At 42.5% G+C, this 18826-nt stretch overlaps 1 protein-coding gene across 1 annotated transcript in view; it reads left to right on the top strand.

The window, feature by feature from the left end:
• LOC132998173 (mucin-5B-like) overlaps nucleotides 1-18826 on the top strand; it is a 47450-nt gene that overhangs the window by 27125 nt on the left and 1499 nt on the right. The window contains exons 31-45 of the mRNA XM_061067671.1: nucleotides 1215-1475; nucleotides 1812-2062; nucleotides 10362-10533; nucleotides 11787-12034; nucleotides 12194-12377; nucleotides 13332-13539; nucleotides 14165-14337; nucleotides 14427-14496; nucleotides 14745-14866; nucleotides 14953-14984; nucleotides 15070-15235; nucleotides 15672-15767; nucleotides 16566-17798; nucleotides 18467-18483; nucleotides 18636-18764. Of these exons, the coding sequence (XP_060923654.1) occupies nucleotides 1215-1475; nucleotides 1812-2062; nucleotides 10362-10533; nucleotides 11787-12034; nucleotides 12194-12377; nucleotides 13332-13539; nucleotides 14165-14337; nucleotides 14427-14496; nucleotides 14745-14866; nucleotides 14953-14984; nucleotides 15070-15235; nucleotides 15672-15767; nucleotides 16566-17798; nucleotides 18467-18483; nucleotides 18636-18764 (3362 nt within the window). The remainder of the gene's footprint in view (nucleotides 1-1214; nucleotides 1476-1811; nucleotides 2063-10361; nucleotides 10534-11786; nucleotides 12035-12193; nucleotides 12378-13331; nucleotides 13540-14164; nucleotides 14338-14426; nucleotides 14497-14744; nucleotides 14867-14952; nucleotides 14985-15069; nucleotides 15236-15671; nucleotides 15768-16565; nucleotides 17799-18466; nucleotides 18484-18635; nucleotides 18765-18826) is intronic.

Below are 18826 nucleotides of genomic sequence, written 5' to 3'. Positions count from 1 at the left end.
AGTCGTAACATCAAAACCAACTGTAAGTACCACTTCAACTACAGCAGCTCCAACAACAGCGGAAGGAACTACAACCACAGCTGGTACGACCAAAACCCCTCAATCCACCACCGGTCCAGTGACAGTTTCTACCACAAGTATTGTTGAGACTACAACCACAGGGCCTGTTGTCACAACAGCAAGCCCAGAAACAACAGTCGTAACATCAAAACCAACTGTAAGTACCACTTCAACTACAGCAGCTCCAACAACGGCTGAAGGAACGACAACCACAGCTGGGACGACCAAAACCCCTCAATCCACCACCGGTCCAGTGACAGTTTCTACCACAAGTATTGTTGAGACTACTACCACAGGGCCTGTTGTCACAACAGCAAGCCCAGAAACAACAGTCGTTACATCAAAACCAACTGTAAGTACCACTACCACTACAGGAGCTCCAACAACAGCTGAAGGAACTACAACCACGGCTGGGACGACCAAAACCCCTCAATCCACCACCGGTCCAGTGACAGTTTCTACCACAAGTATTGTTGAGACTACAACCACAGGGCCTGTTGTCACAACAGCAAGCCCAGAAACAACAGTCGTTACATCAAAACCAACTGTAAGTACCACTACCACTACAGAGGCTCCAACAACAGCGGAAGGAACTACAACCACGGCTGGGACGACCAAAAAACCTCAATCCACCACCGGTCCAGTGACAGTTTCTACCACAAGTATTGTTGAGACTACAACCACAGGGCCTGTTGTCACAACAGCAAGCCCAGAAACAACAGTTGTTACATCAAAACCATCTGTAAGTACCACTACCACTACAGAGGCTCCAACAACAGCTGAAAGAACTACAACCACTGCTGGGACGACCAAAACCCCTAAATCCACCACCGGTCCAGTGACAGTTTCAACCACAAGTATTGTTGAGACTACAACCACAGGGCCTGTTGTCACAACAGCAAGCCCAGAAACAACAGTTGTTACATCAAAACCAACTGTAAGTACCACTACCACTACAGGAGCTCCAACAACAGCTGAAGGAACTACAACCACGGCTGGGACGACCAAAACCCCTCAATCCACCACCGGTCCAGTGACAGTTTCTACCACAAGTATTGTTGAGACTACAACCACAGGGCCTGTTGTCACAACAGCAAGCCCAGAAACAACAGTTGTTACATCAAAACCAACTGTAAGTACCACTACCACTACAGGAGCTCCAACAACAGCTGAAGGAACTACAACCACGGCTGGGACGACCAAAACCCCTCAATCCACCACCGGTCCAGTGACAGTTTCTACCACAAGTATTGTTGAGACTACAACCACAGGGCCTGTTGTCACAACAGCAAGCCCAGAAACAACAGTCGTAACATCAAAACCAACTGTAAGTACCACCACTACAGCAGCTCCAACAACAGCGGAAGGAACTACAACCTCAGCTGGGACGACCAAAACCCCTAAATCCACCACCGGTCCAGTGACAGTTTCTACCACAAGTATTGTTGAGACTACAACCACAGGGCCTGTTGTCACAACAGCAAGCCCAGAAACAACAGTTGTTACATCAAAACCAACTGTAAGTACCACTACCACTACAGGAGCTCCAACAACAGCTGAAGGAACTACAACCACGGCTGGGACGACCAAAACCCCTAAATCCACCACAGGTCCAGTGACAGTTTCTACCACAAGTATTGTTGAGACTACAACCACAGGGCCTGTTGTCACAACAGCAAGCCCAGAAACAACAGTCGTAACATCAAAACCAACTGTAAGTACCACTTCAACTACAACAGCTCCAACAACAGCGGAAGGAACTACAACCACAGCTGGTACGACCAAAACCCCTAAATCCACCACAGGTCCAGTGACAGTTTCTACCACAAGTATTGTTGAGACTACAACCACAGGGCCTGTTGTCACAACAGCAAGCCCAGAAACAACAGTTGTAACATCAAAACCAACTGTAAGTACCACCACTACAGCAGCTCCAACAACAGCGGAAGGAACTACAACCTCAGCTGGGACGACCAAAACCCCTAAATCCACCACCGGTCCAGTGACAGTTTCTACCACAAGTATTGTTGAGACTACAACCACAGGGCCTGTCGTCACAACAGCAAGCCCAGAAACAACAGTCATAACATCAAAACCAACTGTAAGTACCACTTCAACTACAGCAGCTCCAACAACAGTGGAAGGAACTACAACCAAAGCTGGTACGACCAAAACCCCTAAATCCACCACCGGTCCAGTGACAGTTTCTACCACAAGTATTGTTGAGACTACAACCACAGGGCCTGTTGTCACAACAGCAAGCCCAGAAACAACAGTCGTTACATCAAAACCAACTGTAAGTACCACTACCACTACAGGAGCTCCATCAACAGCTGAAGGAACTACAACCACGGCTGGGACGACCAAAACCCCTCAATCCACCACCGGTTTAGTGACAGTTTCTACCACAAGTATTGTTGAGACTACAACCACAGGGCCTGTTGTCACAACAGCAAGCCCAGAAACAACAGTTGTTACATCAAAACCATCTGTAAGTACCACTACCACTACAGAGGCTCCAACAACAGTCGAAAGAACTACAACCACGGCTGGGACGACCAAAACCCCTATATCCACGACCGGTCCAGTGACAGTTTCTACTACAAGTATTGTTGAGACTACAACCACAGGGCCTGTTGTCACAACAGCAAGCCCAGAAACAACAGTCGTAACATCAAAACCAACTGTAAGTACCACCACTACAGCAGCTCCAACAACAGCGGAAGGAACTACAACCTCAGCTGGGACGACCAAAACCCCTAAATCCACCACCGGTCCAGTGACAGTTTCTACCACAAGTATTGTTGAGACTACAACCACAGGGCCTGTTGTCACGACAGCAAGCCCAGAAACAACAGTCGTAACATCAAAACCAACTGCAAGTACCCCTTCAACTACAGCAGCTCCAACAACAGCGGAAGGAACTACAACCACAGCTGGGACGACCAAAACCCCTAAATCCACCACCGGTCCAGTGACAGTTTCTACCACAAGTATTGTTGAGACTACAACCACAGGGCCTTTTGTCACAACAGCAAGCCCAGAAACAACAGTTGTTACATCAAAACCAACTGTAAGTACCACTACCACTACAGGAGCTCCAACAACAGCTGAAGGAACTACAACCACGGCTGGGACGACCAAAACCCCTCAATCCACCACCGGTCCAGTGACAGTTTCTACCACAAGTATTGTTGAGACTACAACCACAGGGCCTGTTGTCACAACAGCAAGCCCAGAAACAACAGTTGTTACATCAAAACCAACTGTAAGTACCACTACCACTACAGGAGCTCCAACAACAGCTGAAGGAACTACAACCACGGCTGGGACGACCAAAACCCCTCAATCCACCACCGGTCCAGTGACAGTTTCTACCACAAGTATTGTTGAGACTACAACCACAGGGCCTGTTGTCACAACAGCAAGCCCAGAAACAACAGTCGTAACATCAAAACCAACTGTAAGTACCACCACTACAGCAGCTCCAACAACAGCGGAAGGAACTACAACCTCAGCTGGGACGACCAAAACCCCTAAATCCACCACCGGTCCAGTGACAGTTTCTACCACAAGTATTGTTGAGACTACAACCACAGGGCCTGTTGTCACGACAGCAAGCCCAGAAACAACAGTCGTAACATCAAAACCAACTGTAAGTACCACCACTACAGCAGCTCCAACAACAGCGGAAGGAACTACAACCTCAGCTGGGACGACCAAAACCCCTAAATCCACCACCGGTCCAGTGACAGTTTCTACCACAAGTATTGTTGAGACTACAACCACAGGGCCTGTTGTCACGACAGCAAGCCCAGAAACAACAGTTGTAACATCAAAACCAACTGTAAGTACCTCTTCAACTACAGCAGCTCCAACAACAGCGGAAGGAACTACAACCACAGCTGGGACGACCAAAACCCCTAAATCCACCACCGGTCCAGTGACAGTTTCTACCACAAGTATTGTTGAGACTACAACCACAGGGCCTTTTGTCACAACAGCAAGCCCAGAAACAACAGTTGTTACATCAAAACCAACTGTAAGTACCACTACCACTACAGGAGCTCCAACAACAGCTGAAGGAACTACAACCACGGCTGGGACGACCAAAACCCCTCAATCCACCACCGGTCCAGTGACAGTTTCTACCACAAGTATTGTTGAGACTACAACCACAGGGCCTGTTGTCACAACAGCAAGCCCAGAAACAACAGTTGTTACATCAAAACCAACTGTAAGTACCACTACCACTACAGGAGCTCCAACAACAGCTGAAGGAACTACAACCACGGCTGGGATGACCAAAACCCCTCAATCCACCACCGGTCCAGTGACAGTTTCTACCACAAGTATTGTTGAGACTACAACCACAGGGCCTGTTGTCACAACAGCAAGCCCAGAAACAACAGTCGTAACATCAAAACCAACTGTAAGTACCACCACTACAGTAACTCCAACAACAGCCGAAGGAACTACAACCACAGCTGGTACGACCAAAACCCCTCAATCCACCACCGGTCCAGTGACAGTTTCTACCACAAGTATTGTTGAGACTACAACCACAGGGCCTGTTGTCACAACAGCAAGCCCAGAAACAACAGTCGTAACATCAAAACCAACTGTAAGTACCACTTCAACTACAGCAGCTCCAACAACAGCTGAAGGAACTACAACCACAGCTGGGACGACCAAAACCCCTCAATCCACCACCGGTCCAGTGACAGTTTCTACCACAAGTATTGTTGAGACTACAACCACAGGGCCTGTTGTCACAACAGCAAGCCCAGAAACAACAGTCGTAACATCAAAACCAACTGTAAGTACCACCACTACAGGAACTCCAACAACAGCGGAAGGAACTTCAACCTCAGCTGGGACGACCAAAACCCCTAAATCCACCACCGGTCCGGTGACAGTTTCTACCACAAGTGTTGTTGAGACTACAACCACAGGGCCTGTTGTCACAACAGCAAGCCCAGAAACAACAGTCGTTACATCAAAACCAACTGTAAGTACCACCACTACAGCAGCTCCAACAACAGCGGAAGGAACTACAACCACAGCTGGGACGACCAAAACCCCTCAATCCACCACTGGTCCAGTGACAGTTTCTACCACAAGTATTGTTGAGACTATAACCACAGGGCCTGTTGTCACAACAGCAAGCCCAGAAACAACAGTCGTAACATCAAAACCAACTGTAAGTACCACCACTACAGGAACTCCAACAACAGCGGAAGGAACTACAACCTCAGCTGGGACGACCAAAACCCCTAAATCCACCACCGGTCCGGTGACAGTTTCTACCACAAGTGTTGTTGAGACTACAACCACAGGGCCTGTTGTCACAACAGCAAGCCCAGAAACAACAGTCGTTACATCAAAACCAACTGTAAGTACCACCACTACAGCAGCTCCAACAACAGCGGAAGGAACTACAACCACGGCTGGGACGACCAAAACCCCTCAATCCACCACTGGTCCAGTGACAGTTTCTACCACAAGTATTGTTGAGACGTCAACCACAGGGCCTGTTGTCACAACAGCAAGCCCAGAAACAACAGTCGTAACATCAAAACCAACTGTAAGTACCACTACCACTACAGAGGCTCCAACAACAGCGGAAGGAACCACAACCACGGCTGGGACGACCAAAACCCCTCAATCCACCACCGGTCCAGTGACAGTTTCTACCACAAGTATTGTTGAGACTACAACCACAGGGCCTGTTGTTACAACAGCAAGCCCAGAAACAACAGTCGTAACATCAAAACCAACTGTAAGTACCACCTCTACAGCAACTCCAACAACAGCGGAAGGAACTACAACCACAGCTGGGACGACCAAAACCCCTAAATCCACCACCGGTCCAGTGACAGTTTCTACCACAAGTATTGTTGAGACTACAACCACAGGGCCTGTTGTCACAACAGCAAGCCCAGAAACAACAGTCGTAACATCAAAACCAACTGTAAGTACCACCACTACAGGAACTCCAACAACAGCGGAAGGAACTACAACCTCAGCTGGGACGACCAAAACCCCTAAATCCACCACCGGTCTGGTGACAGTTTCTACCACAAGTGTTGTTGAGACTACAACCACAGGGCCTGTTGTCACAACAGCAAGCCCAGAAACAACAGTCGTTACATCAAAACCAACTGTAAGTACCACCACTACAGCAGCTCCAACAACAGCGGAAGGAACTACAACCACAGCTGGGACGACCAAAACCCCTCAATCCACCACTGGTCCAGTGACAGTTTCTACCACAAGTATTGTTGAGACTACAACCACAGGGCCTGTTGTCACAACAGCAAGCCCAGAAACAACAGTCGTAACATCTAAACCAACTGTAAGTACCACTACCACTACAGAGGCTCCAACAACAGCGGAAGGAACTACAACCACGGCTGGGACGACCAAAACCCCTCAATCCACCACCGGTCCAGTGACAGTTTCTACCACAAGTATTGTTGAGACTACAACCACAGGGCCTGTTGTCACAACAGCAAGCCCAGAAACAACAGTCGTAACATCAAAACCAACTGTAAGTACCACTACCACTACAGCAACTCCAACAACAGCGGAAGGAACTACAACCACAGCTGCAGAAACCACTGCTTCAAATGGAACAACAGTAACAGTTGAGACAACAGAAGCACCTACATCCACCACTCAAGAAGTGATCACTCATCCGAGAGAAACGACAACAGCAATTACAAAACCTGTTGTTGTCAACACTACAGTTTCAACTGGCACTACAGAAACAACAGGCACATTTACAACCTCTATTTCCCCAATAACACAGACACTTCCACCCAGCACAAGTGTCTACACAACTGTTCCGACCACTGCCCGACCAACAACTACAGTTGTTACCACTACTTCTCCCTTCACCACAACTACAACAGCATGTGTCTGCAATGTCAATGGAACTTTACTAAATCCTGGTAAGTGAATCTCGTTGTTATGTATTATACATATTTTGTATTTGGTCCGAATGCAATATAGTAGGATACAATGGTCCTTTTTGCATTTGGTTTCTCTTTATTGAAGTCCTTATGTTATCTCCGTCTTACTATTTTTCACAATACTTCAACATTCAATGGTCTTACCTTCAGTCTACGATCATTTTTACAGTTTTGAACAGAAACAGAGTGTGAATGTATTTTTGATTCAGTCCTCCAAAATGCAGGGTTTGGAAAAGTTTTCAACTCAAAATGCTTTAAGCTTAGTTTTTAAAGAACATTTCTAATTTGTTCATATAATCCATAGCTCTACTCTTATTAATTAAACATGCAGGTTTAATTTGCATTTCATACTAATTCTATTTTCATCAAAAGATGTAGATCGTGATTGCAGTAAAAGCAACGAGCCAATGAGTATTACCTGAACAAGTGTATAATGTAGGACAATGTAATAGATAATGAACTAAGAGGGAACTTACTAGGACATTCTATTTTAATGAGTAATTGGATACATATTTGTTCATAAATATCCATGCGTAAAAGTTAGAGGCGGTAAATTCAAGCACACAGACCATCTGCAAAATTACAGAATACTCTTGTGTGTTCAGTTTAACATTGTAAGGAATATATAGAGGACCAAATTATAGGGATGGAAAGGAGCATCGAATGTCATATTTCATCTATATGAAAAAGTAACATTCTCGCAAGACAGTGTCTTTAATACAACAAAATAGCAAACTTACAATTCTTTACACATACTGATTGAGTGAACGAGCTACAAAATGGCTAAAGCCATGTTTGTCACTGCACCTTGAATTTAATTAAAACCATCAATACACCTTGAGCACTTTATTAATAACATCAGTACACCTGTTTATTCAAGTTATTGGCCACTTAGAAATAACATTTGGCAGCAGTAAATGTAATATAAATCATGCAGTTATAATCATTAGAATGTATAGAATAACTAAACAAATATTTTGGCAAAAATAAGTAAAATGTATACATTTGACTGAAAGACACCAGTCCCCTCATCTCCCTATTTAATATATAATAACAATTTGTAAAAATGGCTAAAATCACTAATCCACACTCATGAGAGCAGGAATGGGAGTATTGGAAAGGTTGTTGTTGTTATAGTGGACAGAACAAATTAAGAAAACGTCCCCTGAATGATGAAGATTTTTAAACCTCTGACCCGTTTCCCAAGTTGCGGGATCATGGTTAAATACATGATGATGAGTCACTTCACAGATAGATACTGTATTAATTAATTATTTGTTCATTATGAATATATATGTATCTGAGAATCCTAGTAGATCTTTCCTGAGTAACTCTAAAGTAGCCAATGAGCATAATCCTTAGTTAGTACTACATTACAACATGAAGTAGAACATTATACTCGCTTTATAAATAGATTTGTTAATGGCATAGTATTCTTTTCATTTTGTTCACTAAATGTTTTTCTGAACTCTTTTTTACAGGGGACCAGCTGTATAATGTCACTGATGGCAGTGAGTGGTGTTATATTTCATTTTGTAACGCATCTTGTAAAATTGAGATACGTTCCATGCCGTGTGCCACAACCACACTACCGCCCACAACTCCTGGGTTGAGCACCCCTACAACGGCCCCACTTTCAACCTCAACTAGTCCTTCCTCTACTACCGCTCCATCAACAACCCCATCTACAACAACTTTGGACTGCACTTATGAGAATCCAAAAAGAAAGGTGTGATATTTATAAAATCTGCATTCTGTTCATCATTCTATAATGACATTTAACCTGTTGTTGATTTTGTGCACAACACACCAGTGAGGACTTTTCTATCGAAATTAGGATCTACAGGCTCCAATTTTTATTTTGGCACACAGAGATAAATGCAGCAAAATAAACTGCCATTTGTCCTGATGCAACCTGAGCTTATTTCCTCAATGTGCCATTTCATAACTTGGTGATTCACCAAGTGGCCAAAAGGAGGAGAGGTTTGGTAGAGGGTGAGGGAATGCTGAATGTCTGTTAAACCAAAGAAACCTGTGCTTATATGCAACTGAAACCTCAATGCAACCGAACAGATTGAAAACAGTTCACACAGATCCATGAAAACTTTTAGATCAAATAATTAGGGCTGTACTTACCTCAGAGCTGTGTCCATTCGATACGATTTTTAAAAGAATTGCTCTTTTTCTACATCGAGCAAGCAATTTAAGTTTTGTTCAACTGTTTTTGAATGGGGTTCAGCGGGATGTTCCTAGTGACAGCAACATTCACATTAAATAGTAAAAAAAAAAGATGTATCCTTCAGAGCTAATGCATTCAAACTGTGGCGAATGTGCAACGTTTCTGTCAATATTAGAGCAAACAAAAGCCAACAGAGACTATAATCTCATTACTCTCTCAGACCCTGAGATTAGGTCTGCAGCTGCTTTTACCGTTGTAGACATCGCTGAGCAGAACTTTACATAGTGGAATGATTTTACTCCACACAGAAGCATGAAAGTGAAGAGTTTTCACTCTGCAACTTCTCTGAGGGGGCAAAAATGTCCTCGACTGCAAGGAGATAGCCCTACGATAGAAGTTTTTGTCTTCACTAAATATTACTATGTTATTGTCATTTTAGGTTGAAATCTGTCTTGATGTTGGGAAGGTGGCCCTTGATGACACAAAATACAAAAATAACTGATAATTCCCCTCAAATGCATCAGAGGTTCAGTGTGTAGTATTTAGTGACATCTAGTGGTTAAATTGCATGCTGCAGCTGAATACCCCTCACCTCACCCTCCCCTACCAAACATGAAAGATAACCTTTGGTAGCCTTCAGTTGTCATAAAACACTAAAGGTGTTGAGTTTGTCCAGTTTTGACTGCTGTAAAAAACATGGCAACCTCCCTAGAGAGGACCTGCTCCTGATGTAAATATAATGTATTTAAATACAAAGGGCCCATTCTAGATTAAAGAAAACAACAATTTACATGAAACACATGGTGGAAAAATCACGGGGATTAGTTTATATTCAATTTCTGCAAATATAAACTTTCAGCTAAATCTTACACAATGGTCCTTTAAAACAAAAGTAGCAAGCCTGATTTGAAATTGTTTGAAAGTGAGTCCAAAGCATAACTATTTGTGATAAAATATAGGGAGATAAAGTAACAAGTTGTGAGAAAAATGTATACTTAAGTAAAGTATAGATAACAGAAACATCTACTCGTAATGTAATTAAGTATTTGTACTTTGTTACTTCCCAACTCTGCCTACAATGTATGATGTATTTAGAGATCACAGAACTAGAGTGTGTGACTTACTGCTTCTTAATCTCCTTCTAGAATGGAGATACCTGGGATGCTGGCAACTGCACCACAGCTGAATGCATTAATGGTGTAGTGAAAACGAAACGTACTCCCTGTTCCAATGTACAAAAACCCATCTGTACTAATGGACGCAAACCTGTTGAAATTGATAACAAAGATGGTTGCTGCTCCCACTACGAATGTGAATGTAAGTTGAAAAGGTAGCCTTTTAATACAGGTTGTCTCTTTTAACTATTACATTACATTTCATCTTCATTCATATAACATGCTGCAGAAAATATTGTCTGCACACAACAGTAAAATATATGTATCAAGAAAGTTTTGATTTGAAGCCACAGTCGGCATGTACTCACCCGCTGATTTACGAAAGGCCACTTTATAGTTTACACATCTGTGTGGCTGCAAGAGTCAGTGTGGTGGGTGTATTATAAGGAGTGGATACTAACCTTTGATAGGGGCTACTGTCATGAATCAAAATTGGCGCAACTGGCCCACAATTCAAAATGTTCTTAGGTTTCACAGTTTGCCTCAATGCTGTGCAACCTATTGCAATTTGAACTGTTTTAAAAACACAATCTGACCTTTGGTGGCACAGCAGTTACTATGATTGAAATATTGACAAATTGCTTATTAATCTTGGGTTTCTGGATCTCCCAAATTGTTCAGTAATGAACTAAGTTCAGATCAAACCACAGATAATTGACAGGCCTTTTGCTTGGTAAAACATGCTGGCAGATGCACTCACCCGGTTCGTTACAAAACAGTGAGTCTCTAGCATCATTAGCTGTGTAGTTTAGGTGGTGCCGATTAATACAGTGCCATCTCAAGTTTTACAGTGGTTAATGCTGCTCCGCCCATGCAAAGTGCTCAACTTTATTTGTCCACTGTAATGTGAATCTATAAAGTGGATTAATTAGGTCTGAGTGAACTCATGTGGGGACGTTTTCCTGTGTACTTTTCAAGCGAATGCACAAATAGTACTGTAGTACAATCAGTGCACACGGACCTGATGACCAAATTAACTTCACACAGAACCATGCAGCCCTCCAGGCAAGCCCTCAAATATTCATGAAATTTTATTATAGTCTTTAGCCAACATCTAATTACTTATAGATTAGAAAGAAGTAAACAAGTTGGATTTTATAATTGATTGACGGCCAAGTTCAACTTCTCTTCATCCACAATTTGTTTGTATCACAGAGAAGTACCTGAAAACCCTTCTCAAGCCAAATTGCTGTTAATTACAAGAAGATTTATTCAAGTAGAAATTAAATGAAAAAAATTTAAAAGAAATTAAATCGGGTAATTGAAACTAAACATTAGTGATTCTGTAGTAGACAAACTCCTAATAAACACAGCATTCCCGGTGTAGATGATTACGTTTTTCTGCCTGTTACTGTTCTTACATATAACTTCTATACATGGCTCTTCCCCCTTCAGGTGTGTGCAGTGTCTGGAGTGGAACCCACTACAAGACATTTGATGGAAAAAACTACGATTTCAACAAGAACTGCACCTACTACCTGGTCAAAGAGATAATCAATACACATAACCTGACGATAACAGTGAACAACGGTGCCTGTGAGCCTGCAGAGGATACATTCTGCCCACAGGATCTCACTGTTATGTACCAATCCCACAAGGTCGCCTTCACGCAAATAAAGACTTCACAATCTACAGTTAATGCAGTAAGCAACAATCCAACTTGTCATTTGTTATTTTAGTGCCAGTATATCACCCTATCAATTATTGTCAGAGCTGGGACTGTTCCTCAATCTGTCAGTGGTGAGAGAGTCAAAATAAGCTGTGCTTGGTTCATAGTCCTGTTTTGTCTCTTTGTCCCACAGGTGTATTTGAATGACAAACGAATCTATCCGGCCTACAAAAACTCTGACCTACTCATCACTAGTACAGATATGGAGGTCACACTGGAGATACCAGGCATCAGCACAAAAGTGGTCTACAGGGGCTCCTCAATCATCATTGAGCTTGCCTTTTCCCTCTTTGAGGGGAACACTGAGGGGCAGTGTGGTGAGTTACAACAACACGTGACCGCTGATCCTCAACTTAACATGTACAGAGGTGTTGTGTATGAGAAATCATGGGGTGAAAGAACTTTCAATGTCACTTAAAACCAGAGTGCACCTGAGAGAGAGGCCCTGTTGTGCCAACTGACGCCGCACTGTCACTGCAAGACTGCATTTAAGATATGACACCAAGTAACCCTTCTGAAAATGTTTAAAATGTGAGGTACAGAAAGTTTTGATAGTCAAGAGTTGAAACTACCTATATGATGAGGGATTGAGGTCTTGAGACATCAAATAAGAGCTTCTTCATGTTCTAATTTCATCTCATATTCATCAAACTTTCTTAAATGCGTAAAAATGCTCATTTCAGCCTGATAAGTGCCACCAGTTCATGTGTATATTCAGGAGATTTGAAGATTCGAATAATTGACAGATAATATAAGGTTATCTGATATGTTCCATGTGAAACCAAGTCTTATTTTCTAAATGGTAAAAAGGACATTTTGATTGTATGCAAATCAGAAGACATGTTAAGAAACAAGGTGGTTGTGATTGAAGAAAACTTAGTTGTATTGAAGAGTTCTCAACAAGCATTGATGGTATAGTTGTCTTTGTAAAGCAAAGTTGTCTATGAGCATTATGAGCGGCAGTCATGATGACGACACTCATTGGGCTATATGAGAATATCAAATCCTGTGAGAAGAGATGTTACACTGTATGAGGATAATACTTAGAACCCTGAGCTGGCTGTTTATACGATCTTCAACAACACTGAACTGTATTAGTTGCTGTGTCAAAATATCTAAGCAAAGTAAATTGATACGACATGATCATGATCATTTTGATAGTACTATGTCAAATACAGTAGGAAACATGGTGATTGAGACAAACTCTTTATGTTGGTGCAACTACTTGTTGCTAATGCTGGGAATTCATCCTGCTCGCTCTCTACTTGCAGGGACCTGTGACAACTCCCAGAAAAACGACTGCCGTACTCCCAACGGTCAGGTGGAAAGCTGCTCAGACTCTGCAGACCAGTGGGTTGTCTCAAATAAACCATGTAACCCCCTTAGTACTATTCTACCCCCTCTGTCCTCAACAAGATTACCACAGACAACAACACAGCCTCCTTGCAATACCGCCATCTGTGATCTTCTAAAATCCAGGTAAGGGGACAAAAAGTGGAAGTGAAGGGTATCTGAGCGTATGTATGAACAAAATCGAGGTAGACAACACTGCAATCAGTGAATGCATATGTGATCACTGCAATTAAAAGACATATTATTTCCAATCAAGACTAAGTGTAAGAATAAAGTTAAAAAAAAACTGAGACAACAGCTTCTTCAATCATTGAGTTGGTTGTGAGATAGTGAGACTTCATAAAGATGGAGTGGGAACAACAACATCAACAGAGTACTGACACATTGCAGCAGTGTTAAGGAGGTGTAGGAAGCCATACTAAAATGTGTGCATCTGACTTGGCCCGAGGGATTTCAGTTACAAATCTGACGGAGACACTGATGCATTTTATTTAGGCTGTGTGACCAGAAATGTAACTATGATACATTGTTATTCAGTTCAATTCAAAACGCTAAAAAATCTGATCGGAGTCACACCACAGAACTGAATCAGACAACTATAACAAACTCAAACGTTTTTTAAAAATCTGGGTTTCTAGCAGGTTCTTAACATTACATCTTATAGTTGATGTTATTCTGCACATGTTGCAAAGGCAAAATTGTTTGATAAAGCTCTCCTGTAACACAATCCTGTCTTGTATGTCCCCTCTAGTGTATTTGAACCATGCCACTCAGTCATACCGCCAGGATCATACTTGAAAACCTGTACTTCTGACATTTGTATCAATGGAAATAACACCTGCACCAGCCTGGAGGCCTACGCAGCAGAGTGCTCTAATGCAGGAGTCTGTATCAACTGGAGGAATGCCACCAACGGGCAGTGTGGTGAGATAAATAATCAACAGTGAAGAGTGTCACAGCTGCAGTGTGGAGTTCTTTAAAAATGGGTATGTGAGCATGTTCTCATCTTTCAGAGCACAAGTGTCCAGGCAAACAAGTGTACAGAGCTTGTGGCCCCAAAGTGGAGCAAACATGTAATGAAAGGTAAAAATTACTGTATCTTAATATTTAAACACCGCTCACCAGATTAATTTGCTCAAATGTGTGGGCTGCCTGCCGAAAAAAACCATTGACTTTTTTGATCAACTGGTTTCTGATATATAAGTGAAATGTGAAATGGAAATGAAACCCTTCACTGATGGAAACCTTCCACTCCCAGAGCCTTGTTGTGTGTCAACCTTTGAAACATTTCACGACACTGTAATAACTTGTATTTCCCTTTCTGACATCAGATACAATAAGAGGTTTGATGCAAAAAAGACAGCATCCACCAACAGCTCTCAGGAGGGTTGTTTCTGTACTGACGGCACCACCTTATTCAACACAGTCAATGGCGAATGTGTTGCCTACTGCGGTAAGAGGAGAACTCTGACTGAGTAAAGGGCTTTTCACAAAATCATTAGCTGTTTAATAAAAAATTCACAAACATTTGAATTTCAGATTGTGTTGGACCTGATGGAAATCCCAAAAAGGTGAGAACTCTGCCTAAAACAGACATATATGTGCTTGAGCAAAACATGAACTGTGAGAGTTAACTGGCTCCTCTCTCTCACTCAGCCCAATGACACATGGATATCCGACTGCAAAAACTGTATGTGCAACCAGGATTCCATGAGCACCGTGTGTGAGCCTATTAATTGCACATCAGTTTCCACCCCCGACTGCACTGCACCTTACAAGCTGGTCAACAAGACCGAGGGCTGCTGCTACAATCTGTCATGTGGTAGGTGTCACAGAGCTAGATGTGATTCTGTCACTTAGTTCAAAGCCTTAACACAGTTTTTGAACAGAAATTCAAGCAGACGTCATGTTCACGTTTCAAAGCTCAGCAGGGCAATGTTAGAAAGCAACAGTTTTCAAAAACATGACTCAGACACGTAAAACAGTGTGCTTTTAAAATAGTCAGCAATGACGTAAAGGATTAAAGAGTGAGAGCCCCTCTCTCATTAACATCCCTGAAAAGCCCATGAGCAAGGCATTACCTGCTCCAGTGAAATCAGACGTGTGTGAATGTGGGGATCTGTGTAAGTGCTTGCAGGGTCTTTCTGACAAAGAAAGCCTGGGCAAACCTTCCTGCTTACTTGTGGTTAATCACCTAAAAATGAATAACTGCTGTTATGGTTCAAATCTCGACGTTAACATGCTTTTGTCTGTAACAGAATGTGATAAGAGCCTGTGTCCTGATTCCATGCAATGCTCGCTGGGCTTCAAACGCGAAGTCACCCAAGGCGACTGCTGCGAATCCTACAAGTGTGGTTTGTGACTCTTTTTTAACATCACCTTAATATTGACACCATATTCTTCCTTCCTGCATAATTGAGTATCCTACCGAAAGCTTCATATTTCTCATCAAGATTTTGCCTATGAGGATATTGAAGAGCTATAGTCCACAATAAAGGAAATATAACATGTAACACTTTATTTCAATGATAAATATTCATGCAATATCATATATCTCATCTCAACAATTATTTTTTCAAGTCCTAAGTCTTGAGTTTGTGTGTGCGTGTGTGTGTGTGTGATAAGATAAGATTTTAAATGCAGCTGAAGTACATTCCATTTTCCATATATCTGCTTTACTTATCTAATACTGACTTGTCTCTACAGTTCCTAAAGGAGTATGTGTCTACAACATGACTGAGTATAAGGTAAGCACACTGTCTACACTCCAGATAGAGACAGGCAGAGCAGAGCATTTATTTTACCAAAATTGAAGTCAACACGCAGACTGTGCAGTTAGTAGAGGCAAAAAATTCCAGCAGGGCAGGAAATAAGGAGGAGGCTGAAACGTGCTTTCATTTATAATCCCAAAACACACTGATTAATACACAACTCATGGTTTATACTCTTGTTAAAAAACATCCATATCCACTATACCATGGTGCAAAATTATGGAGGAATCGGTTTTTTTGACAGATTTTGTACATCACAGTCCTGACAGATGTGAAGGAAACAATGTGTTTTTTTTCTTAGTCCAGAGCAAATTAACTGAAATAGAGGTGTGTCTGAGAATAAAGCATTGATCAATTTGTGTTTTATAGCCTGGTGATAAGGTTCCAACACCAACACCAGAAACAGAACCACCAATAGAAGGACCACTCACAGAAAAAACCTTAGCAACAACAACAACAACACCCACAACCACAGGACCAGTAGAAACCTCTGGAACAACAGCGCCACCATCTGGATCAGCAAAAACATCAGCAACAACAGCATCACAATCAGGACCAGTAGAAACCTCTGGAACAACAGCGCCACCGTCTGGATCAGCAAAAACATCAGCAACAACAGCATCACCATCTGGATCAGCAGAAACCTCTGGAACAACAGCGCCACCATCTGGATCAGCAGAAACCTCTGGAACAACAGCATCACCATCTGGATCAGCAGAAACATCAGCAACAACAGCATCACCATCTGGATCAGCAGAAACCTCTGGAGGAACAGCATCACCATCTGTTTCAGGAGAAACCTCTGGAACAACAGCGCCACCATCTGGATCAGCAAAAACATCATCAACAACAGCATCACCATCAGGACCAGTAAAAACCTCTGGAACAACAGCGCCACCATCTGGATCAGCAGCAACCTCAGCAACAACAGCATCACCATCTGGATCAGCAAAAACATCAGCAACAACAGCATCACCATCTGGATCAGCAGAAACCTCCGGAACAACAGCATCTCCATCTGGATCAGCAGAACCCTCTGTAACAACAGCATCACCATCTGGATCAGCAGAACCCTCTGGAACAACAGCATCACCATCTGGATCAGCAGAAACCTCTGGAACAACAGCGCCACCATCTGGAACAACAGCATCACCATCTGGATCAGCAAAAACATCAGCAACAACAGCATCACCATCTGGATCAGCAAAAACATCAGCAACAACAGCATCACCATCTGGATCAGCAGAAACCTCTGGAACAACAGCATCACCATCTGGATCAGCAGAAACCTCTGGAACAACAGCGCCACCATCTGGATCAGCAAAAACCTCTGGAACAACAGCGCCACCATCTGGATCAGCAAAAACCTCTGGAACAACAGCGCCACCATCTGGATCAGCAAAAACCTCTGGAACAACAGCGCCACCATCTGGATCAGCAGAAACATCAGCAACAACAGCATCACCATCTGGATCAGCAGAAACCTCTGGAACAACAGCATCACCATCTGGAATGCATTGCCAGGAGTGTTACTGTGGGCCCAATATGAATTCCACCACAAGTTTAAACACCATTACCTGTTACCCTATTGTCTGCAAAAAGAACTGCTCCGAGGTAAGTTCATTCCTACTCCCACTTGAACTATCTTGGATGACACCATATTTTGTAAACCTGTGCAGGCTTACACATAATGTAGTAACATATAATGGGCTCGTATATGTAAATGCAAAGGACTAAACAAAAACCTTTTGGTAAAATGAAATGAATTACAAACTGGCCACATAATAAACATTAATTTTCTTCACTTAGTTGCACTTTCTGAATGAAAAAGCTGTTGTAATGAACTGCATTAGTTTGTGCAAGTGTCCTTAATAAAGTGAATTGCTAGACTATATTAACTGAGATAATCCGATAACTAAAAATGACTCAAATGTCTTTGGTTTTCTTTGACTAAGACAATAGGAAAAGCCCAGACTTTTAGTCAACAAAATGAAAACACTACAAAATGAGTTTGCTATGATAACAACTTACAAGGACACCTTTATGTTCAAGCTTTTCATAAAGTTCCAGAAATGCTCTATCCATCAATGGGCACCCTGTCTCCCTGTCCCTCACTTACTCACTCTGTCTCCAGGATTCTGAATATCAGGACATACCTGGGAAGTGCTGCGGGAACTGTGTTCAGACGAAGTGTACTTTACTCACAGCTAACAACACAAAGGTTTACATTGAGGTCAGTACTGCAGCTGTGTGAGCCTTAACTCACATTCCCATTATCCAAGTATACAAGAAAGAGGATGTAAGTTGTGAGAATAGAGTTATTCTTACCAATTAAAATGTTTGATATTTATTGATTGTAAAATAAGAGTAACTCTATTTCAGAACATGACAGTTGTAAACATGATCTGTGACTTAGTTGAACTTTTACTAATCTCTGCTCTTTTGGTGCAGATCAACCAGACTTATCAGTCACCTGAAGACAAGTGTAAGCACTACACCTGTGAGAAGATCAATGGACAGCTTGTTACCAGCAAGATTATCACACCTTGTCCTTACTTTAACCCCCTGGATTGTGAACCTGTGAGTTTGTCAAACCATTGCAGATGATATCCATCCAACTGCCTCACCACATACTGTCCATG

This window comes from Limanda limanda, chromosome 3 (assembly GCF_963576545.1).
Source record: "Limanda limanda chromosome 3, fLimLim1.1, whole genome shotgun sequence".
Taxonomy (NCBI): Eukaryota; Metazoa; Chordata; class Actinopteri; order Pleuronectiformes; family Pleuronectidae; genus Limanda; species Limanda limanda.
The sequence above is the reverse complement of the archived record's forward strand: the minus strand, read 5'-3'. Positions and strand labels throughout refer to the sequence as shown.